This window comes from Amblyomma maculatum, chromosome 1 (assembly GCF_055883805.1).
Source record: "Amblyomma maculatum isolate TAMU_Amacu chromosome 1, ASM5588380v1, whole genome shotgun sequence".
In the NCBI taxonomy this organism is placed as follows: domain Eukaryota; kingdom Metazoa; phylum Arthropoda; class Arachnida; order Ixodida; family Ixodidae; genus Amblyomma; species Amblyomma maculatum.
This window is the reverse complement of record NC_139344.1, coordinates 58,877,771-58,893,701: the sequence shown is the minus strand read 5'-3', so window position 1 is coordinate 58,893,701 and position 15,931 is coordinate 58,877,771. Positions and strand designations below refer to the sequence as shown.

At 47.5% G+C, this 15,931-nt stretch overlaps 1 protein-coding gene and 2 non-coding genes across 3 annotated transcripts; all 3 read right to left on the bottom strand.

Annotated features, from left to right (window-relative positions):
• Positions 1-420: 420 nt before the first annotated feature.
• Positions 421-1,740, bottom strand: LOC146202489 (uncharacterized). Its single transcript, XM_084588200.1, has one exon. It carries the CDS (start codon positions 1,704-1,706, stop codon positions 432-434), a length of 1,275 nt encoding a protein of 424 aa, XP_084444326.1. The 5' UTR covers positions 1,707-1,740; the 3' UTR covers positions 421-431.
• Positions 1,741-7,303: 5,563 nt separating this feature from the next.
• On the bottom strand, positions 7,304-7,375 carry TRNAH-GUG (transfer RNA histidin (anticodon GUG)). Its single transcript has one exon. It is a non-coding gene; the product is annotated as a tRNA-His (tRNA).
• A 6,099-nt stretch (positions 7,376-13,474) lies between these two features.
• Positions 13,475-13,546, bottom strand: TRNAH-GUG (transfer RNA histidin (anticodon GUG)). Its single transcript has one exon. It is a non-coding gene; the product is annotated as a tRNA-His (tRNA).
• Positions 13,547-15,931: the final 2,385 nt, after the last annotated feature.

Here is a 15,931-nt window from a genome sequence, read left to right as displayed (position 1 = left end):
AGGCTCTCAAAAAAGGAACACCTATCCTCCAATTCATTAGGTGCATAAACACAGATAACCCGCCATTCTATATTCTCAAAACCGAAATCACAAATCACGTATCGCCCTGTCTCTCCGGAAGCATAAGTCTGCACGTTAAGTCCAGGCAACTTTTTTACAAGTAGGACGCACCCGGCAGAAGTTCCGACTGCATGGCTCACAACGGCATAATACTTCGACGTGAAGCGCTGCACCATGCTCCCGGTCTCTTCCTCTCCATCGACTTTGGTCTCTTGAACGGCTAGCACATCGATGTCTCTGTCCGTTATAAGGCGCTACACCTGGCTCTGCTTTTTCTTCGTTGCTAACCCTCTAACATTAAGCGCCCCGAATGTCAGAGCAGGGGTTGGATCCATTTTAAAATAGAGTGAAGAGACCGAGAGCATTTGCGCTCAACTTTCGCGTCTAGCACCCGGCCAGACGCCTTTGTTTCCGCCGCAGCCCTCCGGTGCGACTGCATGGTCTTGCAGCGGCGGTGGCTTATCGCTGGCCCGCTTGTCCCCCAGAAAGTTCGGCTTCGGTCTGAGAGAGGACCGCCGGGACTGGACCGTTTTCTTAGGCGGCTCCTCAACGCTTGACGCTGTTGTTTTGTCTTCTCCATCACCAGACTGGGCGTGAGGCCGTTTGGCCGAGACATTGCCCGCACGAACATTGCACTGTTGCTGTTGCTCCTCGCTGCTCGTCGAGGCCATCATCGCGGGTTCCGTAGCTGCCAAAAAGCTATCTTCCTTCTCCTCAGTATCAGCCCAGGCCGCTGCCGAGTCTTTTTCTTCTGGATGCCTCTCTGCCTCACTTGACACGTTTGTGTTTCTGCTAGAAGTCCCAGAAGAGACAGTCGCCGCTTCCGGCTTGCCTACTTCCTCGACTCCTTTCGCAGCTTCCTCCGCCTCTGATACGTCCATCTGGTGTTCAGCTATCTCCTCCCTCGATGCGAGCCCCGTGGCCACCGCATATGTACGGACACACTCACTGTCGATGTGGCCGTAACGCCTGCATTTCGAACACCGGGGCACCTTGCATTCACGTCTAACGTGACCGCTACCACGGCAGCGCAGGCACTGCATAGGCCGCCCAGGCACCACAACAAGGGCCAACTCACCGGCGACTCGCAGCTGGTGAGGTAGGTCATCGGTCTTAATACCGGGTTTCAGTTTCAGGAGAACTGTTCTCGTTGTTGACCCCTTCTCTTTGACGCCTTGGACGCGCCACCGCTCCCGGGTCACCTCGGTTACGTTACCGAAAGCAGCCAAGGCCGTCCGTATGTCGTCGTCGGCCACACCGTGCAACATCCAGTGCAGCCGCAGCTTCACCTGTTGGTCCTCTGGGTCAATGATGATGCAACGACGTCCCTTTACTTCTACTTGTTTCAACGCAGCCAGCTTCTTCGTTGCTTCAGCGCTGCGGAGCGTGACAGCCCAAACGTGGTTAATCTGGTACGCCCCCAACGCCACAACATCGGGGAGCGCACCAACGTTGGCGAGGGCATCGCGAAAATCTTCCACTTTGTACGACCTATTGCGCACGTCGCCGTGCAAAAACACGGTGTTTAAAACAACACGTCCTGTAGGCAGCGTCGGCAAAATCAACTCGTAGTCCTTATCATCCGTATCGAGATTCCTGTTTCCGCGGCCGGCAAGGGCCGCTGTCGCCGCTCCGCTGGAGCTCATGATTCTGCGACCGTCCCGCTCGGTGGCCGGAAGTAGAATGATCACGGCTGTCGAGAGGGACGGTGTGCAAATGGAAACCGCCGTTGACAAGGCAATCTAGTTCTAAAGAACCTTGGACATGTAGCACGAAACGACAGAGGAGGGACAAAGAGAGCTGAAAGAAAAGAGTTGTAAAAATCAGAAAATGAAGTAAAAAAATGCCGCGAACAGGATTCGAACCTGGGTTATTGCGGCCACAACGCAAGGTACTAACCACTTTACGATCACGGCTGTCGATTTTTTTTTTCTTTATTGCCTGATCTGCGGCCAATACAATACATGTTCACATATACACACAATCGTAGTTAAAAGCGCTTGCCAACCTTTGGCTAGCACATGTGTTTAAAAACGCTTCAAGTTAACAAGGTCATCTAACACCGGCAACCATTCTGGTGGGCCTGTTCTCGGTTTACATACTTCACGAATGTACAGTACACTTTCCATAAAGTACTCTCTGGCGGGCCTGGGGTTTAGATCTGCATGATGTACCGCCATCCGAGTGCGCCATATGCCGTGCATGCATAGTAACATTATCATATCATGCGGCACCCCTCCATCGTTTGATGTAGGGAGAAAGCGGATGCCATATGGTGTTAGCGGTAAGTCCTTTTTTAAAGTGCGTTGTAGTATGTCCCACAGAAAAACAGCATCAGAACACTCAAGAAAAATATGATCAATTGTCTCTGGTCTTCTACAATGGAAACAGTTTACTGTCCACGGAACAAAAATACCTTTCTGTTCGAGCCATGGTTTCACTGGTAGAGTTGCAGTGTGTACTTGAAAAAAGAAGCTTTTTACCGAAGGTCGAACTGGCATCCGCTTTACTCTCTTCAATACATCTTCACCTTTACCTTTTGGATACATCAAGCGATACATTGGCTGTGGCATGCATACATCAACATCCTTGTACAATTGCCTTCGGGTTACGTCACCCAGGTATTTTACTGAAAAGCGTGCTTGGAGAAATTGAAAGGACCCAATAACCTCTCGAAGAAATCCGCGCACACTTGATCCCTTAACACGAGTTGAAGACACAACAAAAGATGGCACATGATCACACAGTCGGGTTTGAATCACAGTCCTTAAAAAGGCATCCCCTTGGTCTCGCTCGAACAAAAACCTCGAAACCACTTGTTTCAAGAACAAGTGAGCCAAACCCAGTCCGCCCCATTTTACTGTACGAAAAAGGTTCCTGCGGCTTGTGCGCTCCCATGTCGACCTCCATATAAATACTGCGAACACCCTATGTAGCTTTTGTATGCTCCCTTTCGATGCACACATGACTTGCAGAACATACCAAATTCTCGCTACGAGGAACAGGTTACAAACAGTTGACCTCGCGAAGATGGATAGGTCCCGCCCACCAAACTTCGCGGTTTTTTCTTTGAGCTGCTCTGCTTCCAGTTTCCAATATTCCGACGTGTCTTTATAGTGTTGTAGGGGTACACCGAGATACTTCGTTGGCGAGCGTGACCATTTCATGTTTTCAAAACGTACTCGCGTGGGACCCCATTCCCCATGCCAGATTCCTATAGATTTTTCCCAGTTAATGCTGCTTCCCGTCATCCTGCAGAACTTTGTTGCTGCGCTTACCGCGTTAGTGATACTGGTCTCATCAGTGCAGAATACAGCTATGTCGTCCGCGTATGCTAAAAGCTTAACTTCACTTGAGGAAAATCGATAACCGGTGATAGCATTGTTGGTTATAATGCTTAAACAAAAGGGCTCCAAAAACAAGGCAAATAGTAAAGGCGACAAGGGACACCCTTGCTTAACAGATGATTTTACTTGAAATGGAGTGGTTAATGCCTTATTGACTACAATCCTGGTGAACATGTTAGTATAGCATAACTTAATTCCTTCTATTAGTACCTTCCCGACGTTCACATGTTGCAAGATACTGAACAGGATTTTGTGAGCGACTTTATCGAACGCTTTCTCTAAGTCTAACTGTATCATTGCTACCCTCTCACAGTACGCTTCACAACACTCTGGGATAGTTCTAGTCACGTGGATGTTTGTTTGAATTGAACGCCCCCTGATACCACACGTTTGGTGTGTCCCTACCAACCTCTGTATTGCGCGTTGGAGTCTTTTGCCTACTATTTTCGCAAAGATCTTATAGTCTGTATTTGCAAGCGTTATCGGTCGGTATGCTCGTACTGACAACAGCGTAGTAGGATCGTCCGATTTGGGAAACAGCACCATATGACTGTGCCTAAAAGACGGAGGCAATTGCCTTATGCTGTATGCTTCTTCTATTACGTGGTGTAGGACTATAGCGAACTCGTCTTTAAACGCTTTATAAAACTCGGCGCCGAACCCGTCAGGTCCCGGCGCTTTGCCTGAGTTTAATTCGTCTATTGCACACACTACTTCTGTAACGGTAATTGGCGCTTCTAAACTTGCTTTCATCTCATCATCTATTTGCGGCATGAGCCTTAAGAAATGCGTTTCAAACCCTTCTTCCGTTTGTTGCTCCCGACCAAGTAATTCACAGTAATAATCCACAAAAGCGCGTTGTATCGCCTGGTTATCTCGCACAACCTTGTCCCCGAACGTTATCGCTCTTATTTCGTTGCGCGTAGCATAACTTCTTTCGTCCGATAAGGACCGTTTTGTTGGAGCTTCACCCATGTACAGAGTTTCTGCGCGCGCACGGATTACCGCTCCCCTGTATCTGTCTACGTCGATTATTTCTAATTCGCTCTTTACTTCCTTGATTTCCTTACTGAATCGGCCTGGCGACGATGCTGCGACGCTTAAATAAAAATCCAACTTAGTTCGCAGTTCATTTTCTTTCTTCCTTTTGTTTTTACTCATTACACCGGCACTTTCGATCGCAATCATTTTCGCCTCTTGTTTAAACATTTCCCATGCCTCACTGTAGCTTTCCTGCCTACGAACAAGCAAGTCGTCAATTTTTCTTTGAATTCTTTTAACAAATGATTCATCATCCAGAATCTGTACGCTGAATTTCCACAGATCCCAGTTGAATTTCGGCGGTTTTCTCGGACCCAGCATCACCATGACCAAACTGTGGTCACTGAAAGAAACGTTTTTAACACCATACTCGGTGCACACAGGTACTACTTCTGCAGATACATAAATTCGATCCAGTCTGGCGAGGCTGCCTCGCTGGTGATGGGTAAACCACTGTGATGTTGAATTCGACATAAATAACCCTACATCTTCTAGTCCGCGGTCGTCAACCAGCTCGTTCAAAAACAACGAACTCGCATCTCGAACAGGCGCCTGCCTAGTTCGGTCTTCGGATCGGCACACACAATTAAAATCACCCATCATTACGATGATCATTTCATCTGTGTTTAGGTGGCGCTCAACTGACTCGAAAAACATTTTGCGTTCACCCTCCTTATTTGGAGCGTATAAACAAATGACTAAACTTGTTTCCTTGCAGTATAAAGTCACACACTATTAGACGGCCACTGCCACAAGTATAAACACTTTCAATGGTTGCTTCCAAGGACTTCTTAACAAAAAGGCCACAGCCACCCGCTGTGCCAGTAGCGTGCGAAACGCACACATTATAATGTGCTCTGAAAGGTTCCACCATGCGGTTTGTTGCTTCCTCACTTTCAACTTTTGTCTCTTGAATAGCAATGACGTCGAGGTTGTTTTCCATGAAAAGCCGACTTAGTTGATATTGTCTTCTCCGAGTGGACAAGCCACGCACATTCAGCGTGGCCACATGCAAACTTGTTTCTATGCTCACTGCCATTTTTTTCTCAAGGAGCTCCCGAACCGCATGGTGCTACCTTCGACTTTGGATACCCGGATCGAAATCTCATTTTCTCCCCCTTGCACAGTCTTTTGCAGCCTACAGTTCACAGACACGGCGTTTTTTAAATCGCCGCGAGAAGCTCTCCCTGCCTTAGCCATCGCTCGTTGGCTGCTCCGACACTCACTTGGCTGGGGATCACGTCGGTGGCATCACCGACGGTTTTCGCTCGGGTCTCGGCTCGGGCGGAATTTTGGGTGCCACTCTCAAAGACGGCCTTTGGTTGGGCAGAGCTTTCACTGGTGGCTCCTCGTTGGGTTCGTGTCCTTTGCCGTGTGAATCGTTGCTGCTGTCGGCGTGAAGTCGTTTCGTTGCTGTAGCATGGTTGACATCACGGCGTCTTCTCTTTCCTGAGTTTTCCCAGGCGATGCACAAGGAGCTTCGCTCCTATTTCCACCATTCTCGTCCGCAGCGTTTTCCGCCGCAGGAGAAGCTTCCGATATACTCTTTGTTTGCACATTAACTGGTCCCACTGTTTCAGAAGCAAGTGCGGCATCCTTGTCTGCAGTAGGTGGCACGCCCCCTCCACCAGCTGCTTCCTCTGCGTCCACTTGGTCCATGAGATGTTCATCCTGGACTTCGTTGCCCGCTCTGATACCTGCTACATTGGCATACGACCTAGAGCACATAGCTTCTTCATGGCCGTATCGCTTGCACATGGCACAGCGAGGCACTTTACACTCCCTCCTGATGTGCCCTCGGCTATTGCATCTCAGACATAACGGCGGGCGCCCCGGTGCGACTAGTAGTGCCGTACTTCCAGAAATGCGTATTTGGTGAGGCAAGTCCTCCAGTGTCACACCGGGCTTTATCTTGAGGCCTACAGTGCGGGTAGAGGAACCTTTGTCTGCCATACCCTGAACGCGCCAGCACTCCCGAGACAGGTCAGTTACTTTGCCGTATGGGGCTAGTGCCACACGAATATCTTCGTCAGGGACGTTATGAAGCACCCAGTAGAGCTTCAGCCGCACGTCCTGGTTAGCCGGGTCGATGAGAAGGCACCGTTTTCCTTTCACTTGAACCTCGCTAGCTTCCAAAATTTTCCTTGTCGCTTCTGGGCTGTTAAAGGTGACCGCCCACACATGGTTCATCTGGAACGCCCCCAAAGCTAGCACCTCAGGGAGCATTCCGAGACGGACCAGCGTGTCGCGAAAATCTTCCACACGAAAAGGCCTGGCTTTCAAATCGCCGTGAAGAAAGACGGTATTCAAAACGCACGCACCTGTTGGCAATTGCGGCAGCACAACTTGATAATCCTGGGCATCACCAGCAAAAAACCTGTTTCCACGGCCCTCTCGGGCCGCTGACACCGCTCCACCGGAGCTCATGATAACACGTCCGTCACACTCGGTGGCCGGAAGTGGAATCCTATACGATCACGGCTGTCCGAGAGGGACGTTGTGCAAATGGAAAGCGCCGTTGACAAGGCAATCTAGTTCTAAAGAACCTTGGACAAGTAGCACGAAACCACAGAGGAGGGACAAAGAGAGCTCGAAGAGAAGGGTTAAAAATCGGAAAATGAAGTAAATAAATGCCGTGACCAGGACTCAAACCTGGGTTATTGCGGCCACAACGCAAGGTACTAACCACTATACGATCACGGCTGTCCGAGAGGGACGGTGCGCAAATAGAAAGCGCCGTTGACAAGGCAATCTAGTTCTAAAGAACCTTGGACAAGGAAAAACGAAACCACAGAGGAAGGACAAAGAGAGCTAAGAGAAGGGTTGTAAAAATCGGAAAATGAAGTAAAATAAATTGCCGTGACCAGGATTCGAACCTGGGTTATTGCGGCCACAACGCAAGGTACTAACCACTATACGATCACGGCTGTCCTAGAGGGACGGTGCGCAAATGGAAAGCGCCGTTGACAAGGCAATCTAGTTCTAAAGAACCTTGGACAAGGAAAACGAAACCACAGAGGAAGGACAAAGAGAGCTAAGAGAAGGGTTGTAAAAATCGGAAAATGAAGTAAAATAAATTGCCGTGACCAGGATTCAAACCTGGGTTATTGCGGCCACAACGCAAGGTACTAACCACTATACGATCACGGCTGTCCGAGAGGGACGGTGTGCAAATGGAAAGCGCCGTTGACAAGGCAATCTAGTTCTAAAGAACCTTGGACAAGGAAAAACGAAACCACAGAGGAAGGACAAAGAGAGCTAAGAGAAGGGTTGTAAAAATCGGAAAATGAAGTAAAATAAATTGCCGTGACCAGGATTCGAACCTGGGTTATTGAGGCCACAACGCAAGGTACTAACCACTATACGATCACGGCTGTCCTAGAGGGACGGTGCGCAAATGGAAAGCGCCGTTGACAAGGCAATCTAGTTCTAAAGAACCTTGGACAAGGAAAAACGAAACCACAGAGGAAGGACAAAGAGAGCTAAGAGAAGGGTTGTAAAAATCGGAAAATGAAGTAAAATAAATTGCCGTGACCAGGATTCAAACCTGGGTTATTGCGGCCACAACGCAAGGTACTAACCACTATACGATCACGGCTGTCCTAGAGGGACGGTGCGCAAATGGAAAGCGCCGTTGACAAGGCAATCTAGTTCTAAAGAACCTTGGACAAGGAAAAACGAAACCACAGAGGAAGGACAAAGAGAGCTAAGAGAAGGGTTTTAAAAATCGGAAAATGAAGTAAAATAAATTGCCGTGACCACGATTCGAACCTGGGTTATTGCGGCCACAACGCAAGGTACTAACCACTATACGATCACGGCTGTCCGAGACTTTTTTTTTTTTTCTTTATTACCGACTTGGCAACTACAAAGAACGATGAAAAGTCGCATGGAATTAAAAACACAGGTCACTTTCTTACAGGTTTCTTGTGGTAGAATGGATTAGGTGACATGAGCTTGTCCAAGACTGGCAGCCAATCTGGGGGTTCAGATTGCCCTCCGAAAACATCACGCGTGTACATTACACTTTCAACAAAGTATTGATGGGCTGGGTGTACGACAACATGCTCATGGCGAACATCCATGCGCGTTCTCCATATGCTGTGCATACACAATACCATTAATAAATCCCTGGGCACTTCTCCTGGCTGGGCGCATGGAAGGTAGCGTATGCCAAACGGCGTTATTGGTAAGTCCTTTTTAATAGTGCGCTGTAGCACGTGCCACAAAAAAACCGCATCGTGACAATCAAGGAAAATATGCTCTATGGTTTCCAGCTTTTTGCAAATTAAACAGTCAGCAGACCAAGGCACGAAAAGGCCTTTGCTTTCCAGCCATGGCTTCACCGGAAGAGTGCCGGTATCATCATCATCATCATCATCATCATCATCATCATCATCATCATCATCAGCCTGGTTATACCCACTGCAGGGCGAAGGCCTCTCCCATATTTCTCCACTTAACCCGGACGGAGTGCCGGTATGCAATTGAAAAAAGAAAGATTTAGCGGACGATCTGATGGGCATTCTTTTCACTCTCTTCAACACGTCCCGCTCCGGACCCAAAGCATATACAGCGCGATAAAGAGGCACAGGTAAAAAGGTTTCCAATAAATCTTTGTACAGCCGTTTTCGCGTAACAGTACACATATACTCATTTGAAAATCTCGCCTTCACTATTTGGAAGGACGCGACAACTTCGCGAAGAAAAGCACTTAGAGCCATTGTCCCTGTAGACATAGTGGAAACTACATATTCCGGCAGTGAATCCCGCAATCGCATTTGGATTACCGTTCTAAGAAAAACATCGCTTTGTTCGCGCAAAAAAAAGAACCTTGTTACAATCTGCTTTAAGTATAAATACGACAAGCCCAGTCCACCGTTATGCACCGTATGAAAAAGATTGCATCGACTGGTACGCTCCCATGTTGAAGCCCACGCAAACGTGGCAAATACCCTATGCAGTTTTTGAACAGAGATTCTTGACATAGATAACACTTGCAGCATGTAAAAAATTTTTGCAACTAGGAACATATTTCAAACGGTAGCTCTTGCGAACATAGAAAAGTTATGTCCTCCCCATTTGTCTGTTTGGGTTTTCACTTGCTCAACTTCCCCGGCCCAACATTCCTTGCTTTCACGGTAATGCTTTAGTGGCACACCAAGGTAATTGCCTGGCGTTGTTGTCCATTGCATACTGGAGAATAATGCAGGCGCGTATTGCCAGTTTCCGTGCCAAAATCCTAAACACTTTGCCCAACTAATTTCACTTCCACTTGCAGTGCAAAAAGCAGTGGCTTCTTTTACAACTTCTTGCACGCTCTCATGGTCAGTACAAAAAACCGCAATATCGTACGCGTATGCCAAAACCCGAACTTCACTTTGAAAAAAATTATAACCGCGTATGTTTGGCCTTGTAAGCAATCTCAGACAGAAAGGCTCCAGATAAAGCGCAAACAAAAGGGGAGACAGAGGACAGCCCTGCCTTACTGACGACTGAACAGGTATACGATCAGTTAACTGCTTATTCACGACCAGTCTCGCTGAACAGCACTCGTAAACCATTTTCACGCCCTTTGTAATCAAGGAACCAGCATTGACATACTCTAAAACAGAGAACAAAATTTCATGTACCACTTTATCAAATGCTTTGTGGAGGTCTAATTGCATCATGGCTACGTGGTCATGAATCGCGTCACAACATGCGAGTACACTGCTTGCTGCGTGTATGTTAGTAAAAATGGTCCTTCCTTTTATACCGCATGTCTGATGTGGGCCTACAAGAGAAGTAATTACACGTTGGAGTCGTCGCCCTAATACTTTCATGTAAATTTTATAGTCAACGTTCGTTAGACTTATAGGACGGTAAGACGCTACAGTCTGAAGCTTAACATGGTCATCTGTTTTCGGGATTAGTACAATGTGTGACATTCGAAAAGACGGAGGAGGTACGTTCTTTTCGTAGCATTCACTAATAACTCTTTCCAGTAAAACAGCCATTTCAGTTGGAAAGGCCTTGTATATGGCAGCACCAAGACCATCTGGTCCAGGTGACTTATTGGAATTTAATTCCCCGATAGCGGCCTCAATTTCCTCGCAAGTAATACTTGCTTCAAGTGTCTGCGCCACTTCGTCTTCTACTCTTGGCATCAGCGACAGAAAGTCTTTTCTGAAGCGTTCAATGTCCGGTGTTTTCAGACTAAACAATTCGCTGTAAAATTCTACAAACGCCCGTTCAATCGGTTTTTTTTCCGAGGTAACTACGTTCTGATAGCAGATTTCTTTTATCTCTTTTGACACTGCGTACCTTTTTTCGTCACTAAGTGCCCTTTTCGTGGGCGTCTCTCCGAGCCACAATTTTTCGCTGCGTGCCCTTATCACCGCACCGCGATACTTCTCTTCGTCCATCACCTCAAGTTTGGTTTTTATCTTTTTAATATCTTGGGCGAACAAGCCAGGCGTAACGGTCTCCATGCTAAGCATGTATTCAAGTGTGCTACGAAGTTCTTTTTCTTGTTCTCTTTCTTTACGTCAGAGAGTGCATGCTCGGTCAATAGCAGCTATCTTTATCTCACACTTAAACTGCTCCCATGCTTGTATAAAATTAGAGTCATTTTGTAACATATGCTTAATATATAATCTTTAACTTTAGTGGTAAACTCCTCATCCAGCAGCAGTTTTTCATTAAATTTCCATAGCTCCCAATTGAACTTTGTTGCCTTACTTTTCATGCCTAGAGTAATCATTACGAGGGAGTGGTCACTAAAGCTCATGGGAAGTGTTTCATATTCCGAGCACAAGGGCACACAATCAATGGGAACATATATTCAGTCAACCTTGCATGACAGCTACCTTGAAAGTGCGTGAACTTTGCTTGGCCTTCATGCGTCATTATACAGCCAGCATCTTCAAGCTCTGCCTCAATAACAATGTCAATAAGTAACTTTGCACTCTTGTCACGAAGGACACGGTCTGTTGTTCTATCTTCCGGTCTACAGACACAGTTGAAGTCTCCAAGCAGGAGAACACGCCTCTCATGTATTAGGAAGGATTTCATATAGTGAAAAAACTCTTCCCGCTCAAACGTTCTAGTCGGCGCATAAACGCAGAACACTCTCCAGTCCAATCCAGAAAAACTGAAATCACATATCAAAAGCCGACCACTCTCACACGAGAACACAGACTGCACACACTCTATGCAATTTCGAATGAAAATGACACATCCCCCCGATCTTCCAACCGCATGACAAACGCAAACACTATATCTAGAACGATATATTTCAGCCATTTTCTCTGTTTGTTATTCGCTTTCCATTTTGCTCTCTTGAACTGCTAGTACATCAATTTCATTTTCCAGCAGAATTCGGTTCAGCTGCAGTTGTCTCCGACGCGTTGACAGCCCCCTCATATTTAGTGCGGCTACGCGCAAGCTAGTGGTTAAATTGGTCGCCATCTCAAGAAATTATAAATCGCGAAACATATATCACTCACATCGCTTTTGCAGAAAGACAGCATTGCGGTTGATCTGTTGCGCGGGACGACCATTCTTCCTTTTTGGCGAGTCCGTCCGTCGTTCCAAGCGCTGCTCCCGATGATGGACCGGGCTTGTAACGTCTCGACCGGAAATGGTACCCCCGCTATGGGGGAGGCACAGGTGACACAGTTCTCCGGTCTGGGGGCACGTTTGGCCTTGGCTTGAAGGACGCCCGGCGAAGGGGGGCCGCCTTCAGTGGAGGCTGTCCGCTTTCCGCTCCTCCTTGGGTTGATTCCTCGTTGACACTGTCTTCGTGCACCCGCTTCACAGGCAAGGTAGAAGCAGCTGGCATCTCAGCTTCAGTGTCCCCCTGTTCCTCACTGTTTTGCGTAGCCGAAGCTGGGCTTGCAGCACATGCATTGCCGTCTTCTTTCGTGGGTGTCTCGGACCCAGCAACATTCGGTAACGGAACAATCACATCTGACTCACAGGGTTCTTTAAGGGCAGGGGTCTTCTCAGAGGATTCTTCTTTCAGCTCTGCATCCTCATTGGTTCCACTGCTAGTTTCCTCGGCGTCCACTGCGTCCATAAAGTGCTCGCCTGCCACTTCACTCGGCACGGGGCCTGCAACGTTGGCATACGTGCGCACACACTGGGACTCGTCATGGCCGTAGCGACGACACAGCCCGCAGCGCGGCAACACGACACTCACGACGTATATGTCCGTTCCCGCGGCACCGGAGGCAAAGCGGGGCTCTGCCTGGGACGTGGACGAGTGCGACGTCCTCGGCGACCCGAAGCTGATGCGGCAGGTCCTCGATGGTAACGCCCACTTTTAGCTTCAGCGTGACCGTTCGAGTCGTTGAAGCCTTGTCGACACACCCTTGCACTTTCCACTTGTCTCTTGATATTTCCGTTACTTTTCCATAAGCCGCCAACGCTGCTCGCACATCATCGTCGTGCACGCCGTGAAGCAGCCAGAAAAGTTTCAACCTGATCCCTTGGTTACAGGGGTCAATGACCACGCATCGGTGTTCCTTAACTTCAAAAGCTTGAGCTTGCAAAATCTTCGCTTTTGCCTCTTCACCTTTAAACGTTACCGCCCATACGTGATTCATTTGATATGCGCCGAGGGCAACCACTTCCGGCAGCAGTGAAAGACGAGCGAGGGAGTCTCGAAAGTGCTCCACCCGGTACGGCCTGGCTTTTCCGTCGCCGTGCAAAAAAACAGTATGCAAAACACTCGAACCTGTAGGCAGATGCGGTAGAACCATTTCATATTCCTTGGCAGGCCTTTCCCTGTTCCTGATACCACGGCCCAGCTGGGCCGCTGAATCCGCTCCTTGGGAGCCCATGATAATCACGTCCGTCACGCACGGTGGCCGGAAGTGGAAACACGGCTGTCCGAGAGGGACAGTGCGGAAATGGAAAGCGCCGTTGACAAGGCAATCTAGTTCTAAAGAACCTTGGACAAGGAAAAACGAAACCACAGAGGAAGGACAAAGAGAGCTAAGAGAAGGGTTGTAAAAATCGGAAAATGAAGTAAAATAAATTGCCGTGACCAGGATTTGAACCTGGGTTATTGCGGCCACAACGCAAGGTACTAACCACTATACGATCACGGCTGTCCGAGATTTTTTTTTTTATTTATTTACCTGGTTACTGAGACAAATGAAATACATTGTAATAAAAAAAACACTTCAGCCTGCTTTGGCTGAAGTGATACATTAAAATTTCCTGAACTGGATCAGTTCATCCAAAACATTCACCCATGAAGGTGGCTCAACCTGCGCCCGATAACCTTCACGTACATAGCACACACTTTCAATAAAGTTTTCTCTGACCGACAGCACATTGACATCTGCATTCCTGACTGCCATTCGTGTCTTCCATAAACTATGGAGGCCGAGCAGCATTATCATGTCGTAAGGTATACCTGTGTGATCATTGTCTGTTAGTAGATAGCGTATTCCTATAGGTGTTATGGGCAAATCCTTCTTTATGGTACGTTGGAGAATATCCCAATAAAATACCGGGTCCCAGCATTCAATGAACACGTGCTCGATGTTTTCAGGCTTTTTACATAATAAACAGTTTGTGGTCCGGGGTACAAATATTCCTTTGTCAGCTAGCCAGGTCTTAACGGGAAGTGTACTAGTGTGCAGTTTGAAAAAGAACGACTTCGTACTTGCTTTGATCGGCATCTTTTTAACTCTTTGTAAAACATCTTGCCCTCGGCCTCCATTGTTTATCATTCGGTACAAGGGAACTGGCATCATGACATCTATTAAGTCACTATACAATTTTTTCTTGTTCACCAGACTTAGATATTCTATCGAGAATCGAACCTTCAGTATATAGACAGAGTCAACAATCTCCTTTAAATATCCCTTCAACCCGCATATTGGCAACCCTGCAGTAGACACAACAAAATCTGGAAGGGCATTTGCTAGGCGCACTTGCATCATTGAACGTAAGAAGGGCTCACTTTGATCCCTGAAAAACATAAAACGGGAGACGAGTTGCCGAAAAAACAAATGTGAGAGACCGACACCACCATCTCGAACTGATCGAAATAAATTTGTTCGTTTTGTCCTTTCCCAGTTGGACGCCCAAATGAATACAGCAAACACTCTGTGCATTTTTTGCACATATACGCGAGACATGGAAAGAAACTGCAAAACATACCACAATTTGGAGATTAGAAAAACATTGCAAACGGATGCCCTCGCAAACATGGATAATTCTCTACCTTGAAATGCCCCTGCTTTCTCCTTCACTGCGGGCATCACGTCATTCCAGTAATCGGCGCTCCTGTTATAATATTGCAGTGGCACTCCCAAGTACTTCGATGGAACGGTTGTCCACTGGAGGTTCGCAAAAGACCTCGGCGCAATTTCCCAATTTCCGTACCAGAAGCCGACACTTTTGTCCCAGTTAATCTCAGCGCCTGTCTGTTCACAAAATTTTTTTGCAACGAAAATTGCTTCTTGAACACTTTTTCGGTCGCTACAAAACACCGCAATATCATCCGCATAGGCAAGAACTTTCACCTGGGACGACTCAATACGAACACCGTTAATTAGTTCGGAGTTGATCAGTTTAAGACAAAATGGCTCCAGGTACAGAGCGAAAAGTAAAGGAGAGAGTGGGCAACCTAGTCTTACTGAAGACCGCACGGGCACAATTTCGCTTAAGCTTTTGTTAACAATGATTCGAAAGGTGCAATTGTCATAAACCATTTTTAGACCATCAAGAATAACACATCCTACATTTGCATGTTCGAGCACGCTGTACAGAACTTCATGCGATACCCGATCGAATGCCTTTGCCAGGTCCAGTTGGATCATTGCTACTCGACCAGCAAAGTCATCACAACATTCCAGAATACTACGCGCAACATGAACATTTGTGCATATACTGCGCCCTTTTATTCCGCAGGTTTGGTGCGGTCCAACGAGTTGCATGATCACACTTTGCAGGCGCTTGGCCAGAACCTTCATGAATATCTTGTAGTCGGTATTGGTCAGCGTAATCGGGCGATAAGACCCTACCGACTGCAATTTCCTTTGGTCATCCGTTTTGGGGATTAGCACTACGTGACCAGTACGAAAAGACAGCGGCATTTGTTTTTCTTTGTAGGCTTCCGTGACCACCGCATGTAAAGCTGGGCTAATTTCATCTCGAAAAGTCTTATAAAAAGCGGCCCCGAGGCCGTCGGGCCCTGGCGTCTTCCCAAGGACTAGCTCGTCAATTGCGCTTTCAACTTCACCAATGCTGATGGGTTGTTCTAGGCGAGCAACAGTGGGCTCATCTAATCGGGGCACTAGCGATAAAAATTCATCAAGCTGTTCGCACCTCGTTCTTTTATTCCCTACCAGTTCTGTATAATATTCCACAAAGGCCTGCTCAATTTCCTTCTTGTCGCTGGTAATCTCATCGTGGTACCGAATCTGCCGGATTTCTTTCTGCGTTGCATACCGCCTTTCATCGCACAACGCACGTTTGTT

Bases quoted from the DNA above. Each gene is read 5' to 3' on its own strand.
- LOC146202489 (XM_084588200.1), bottom strand. From the start codon at position 1,706: ATGAGCTCCAGCGGAGCGGCGACAGCGGCCCTTGCCGGCCGCGGAAAC.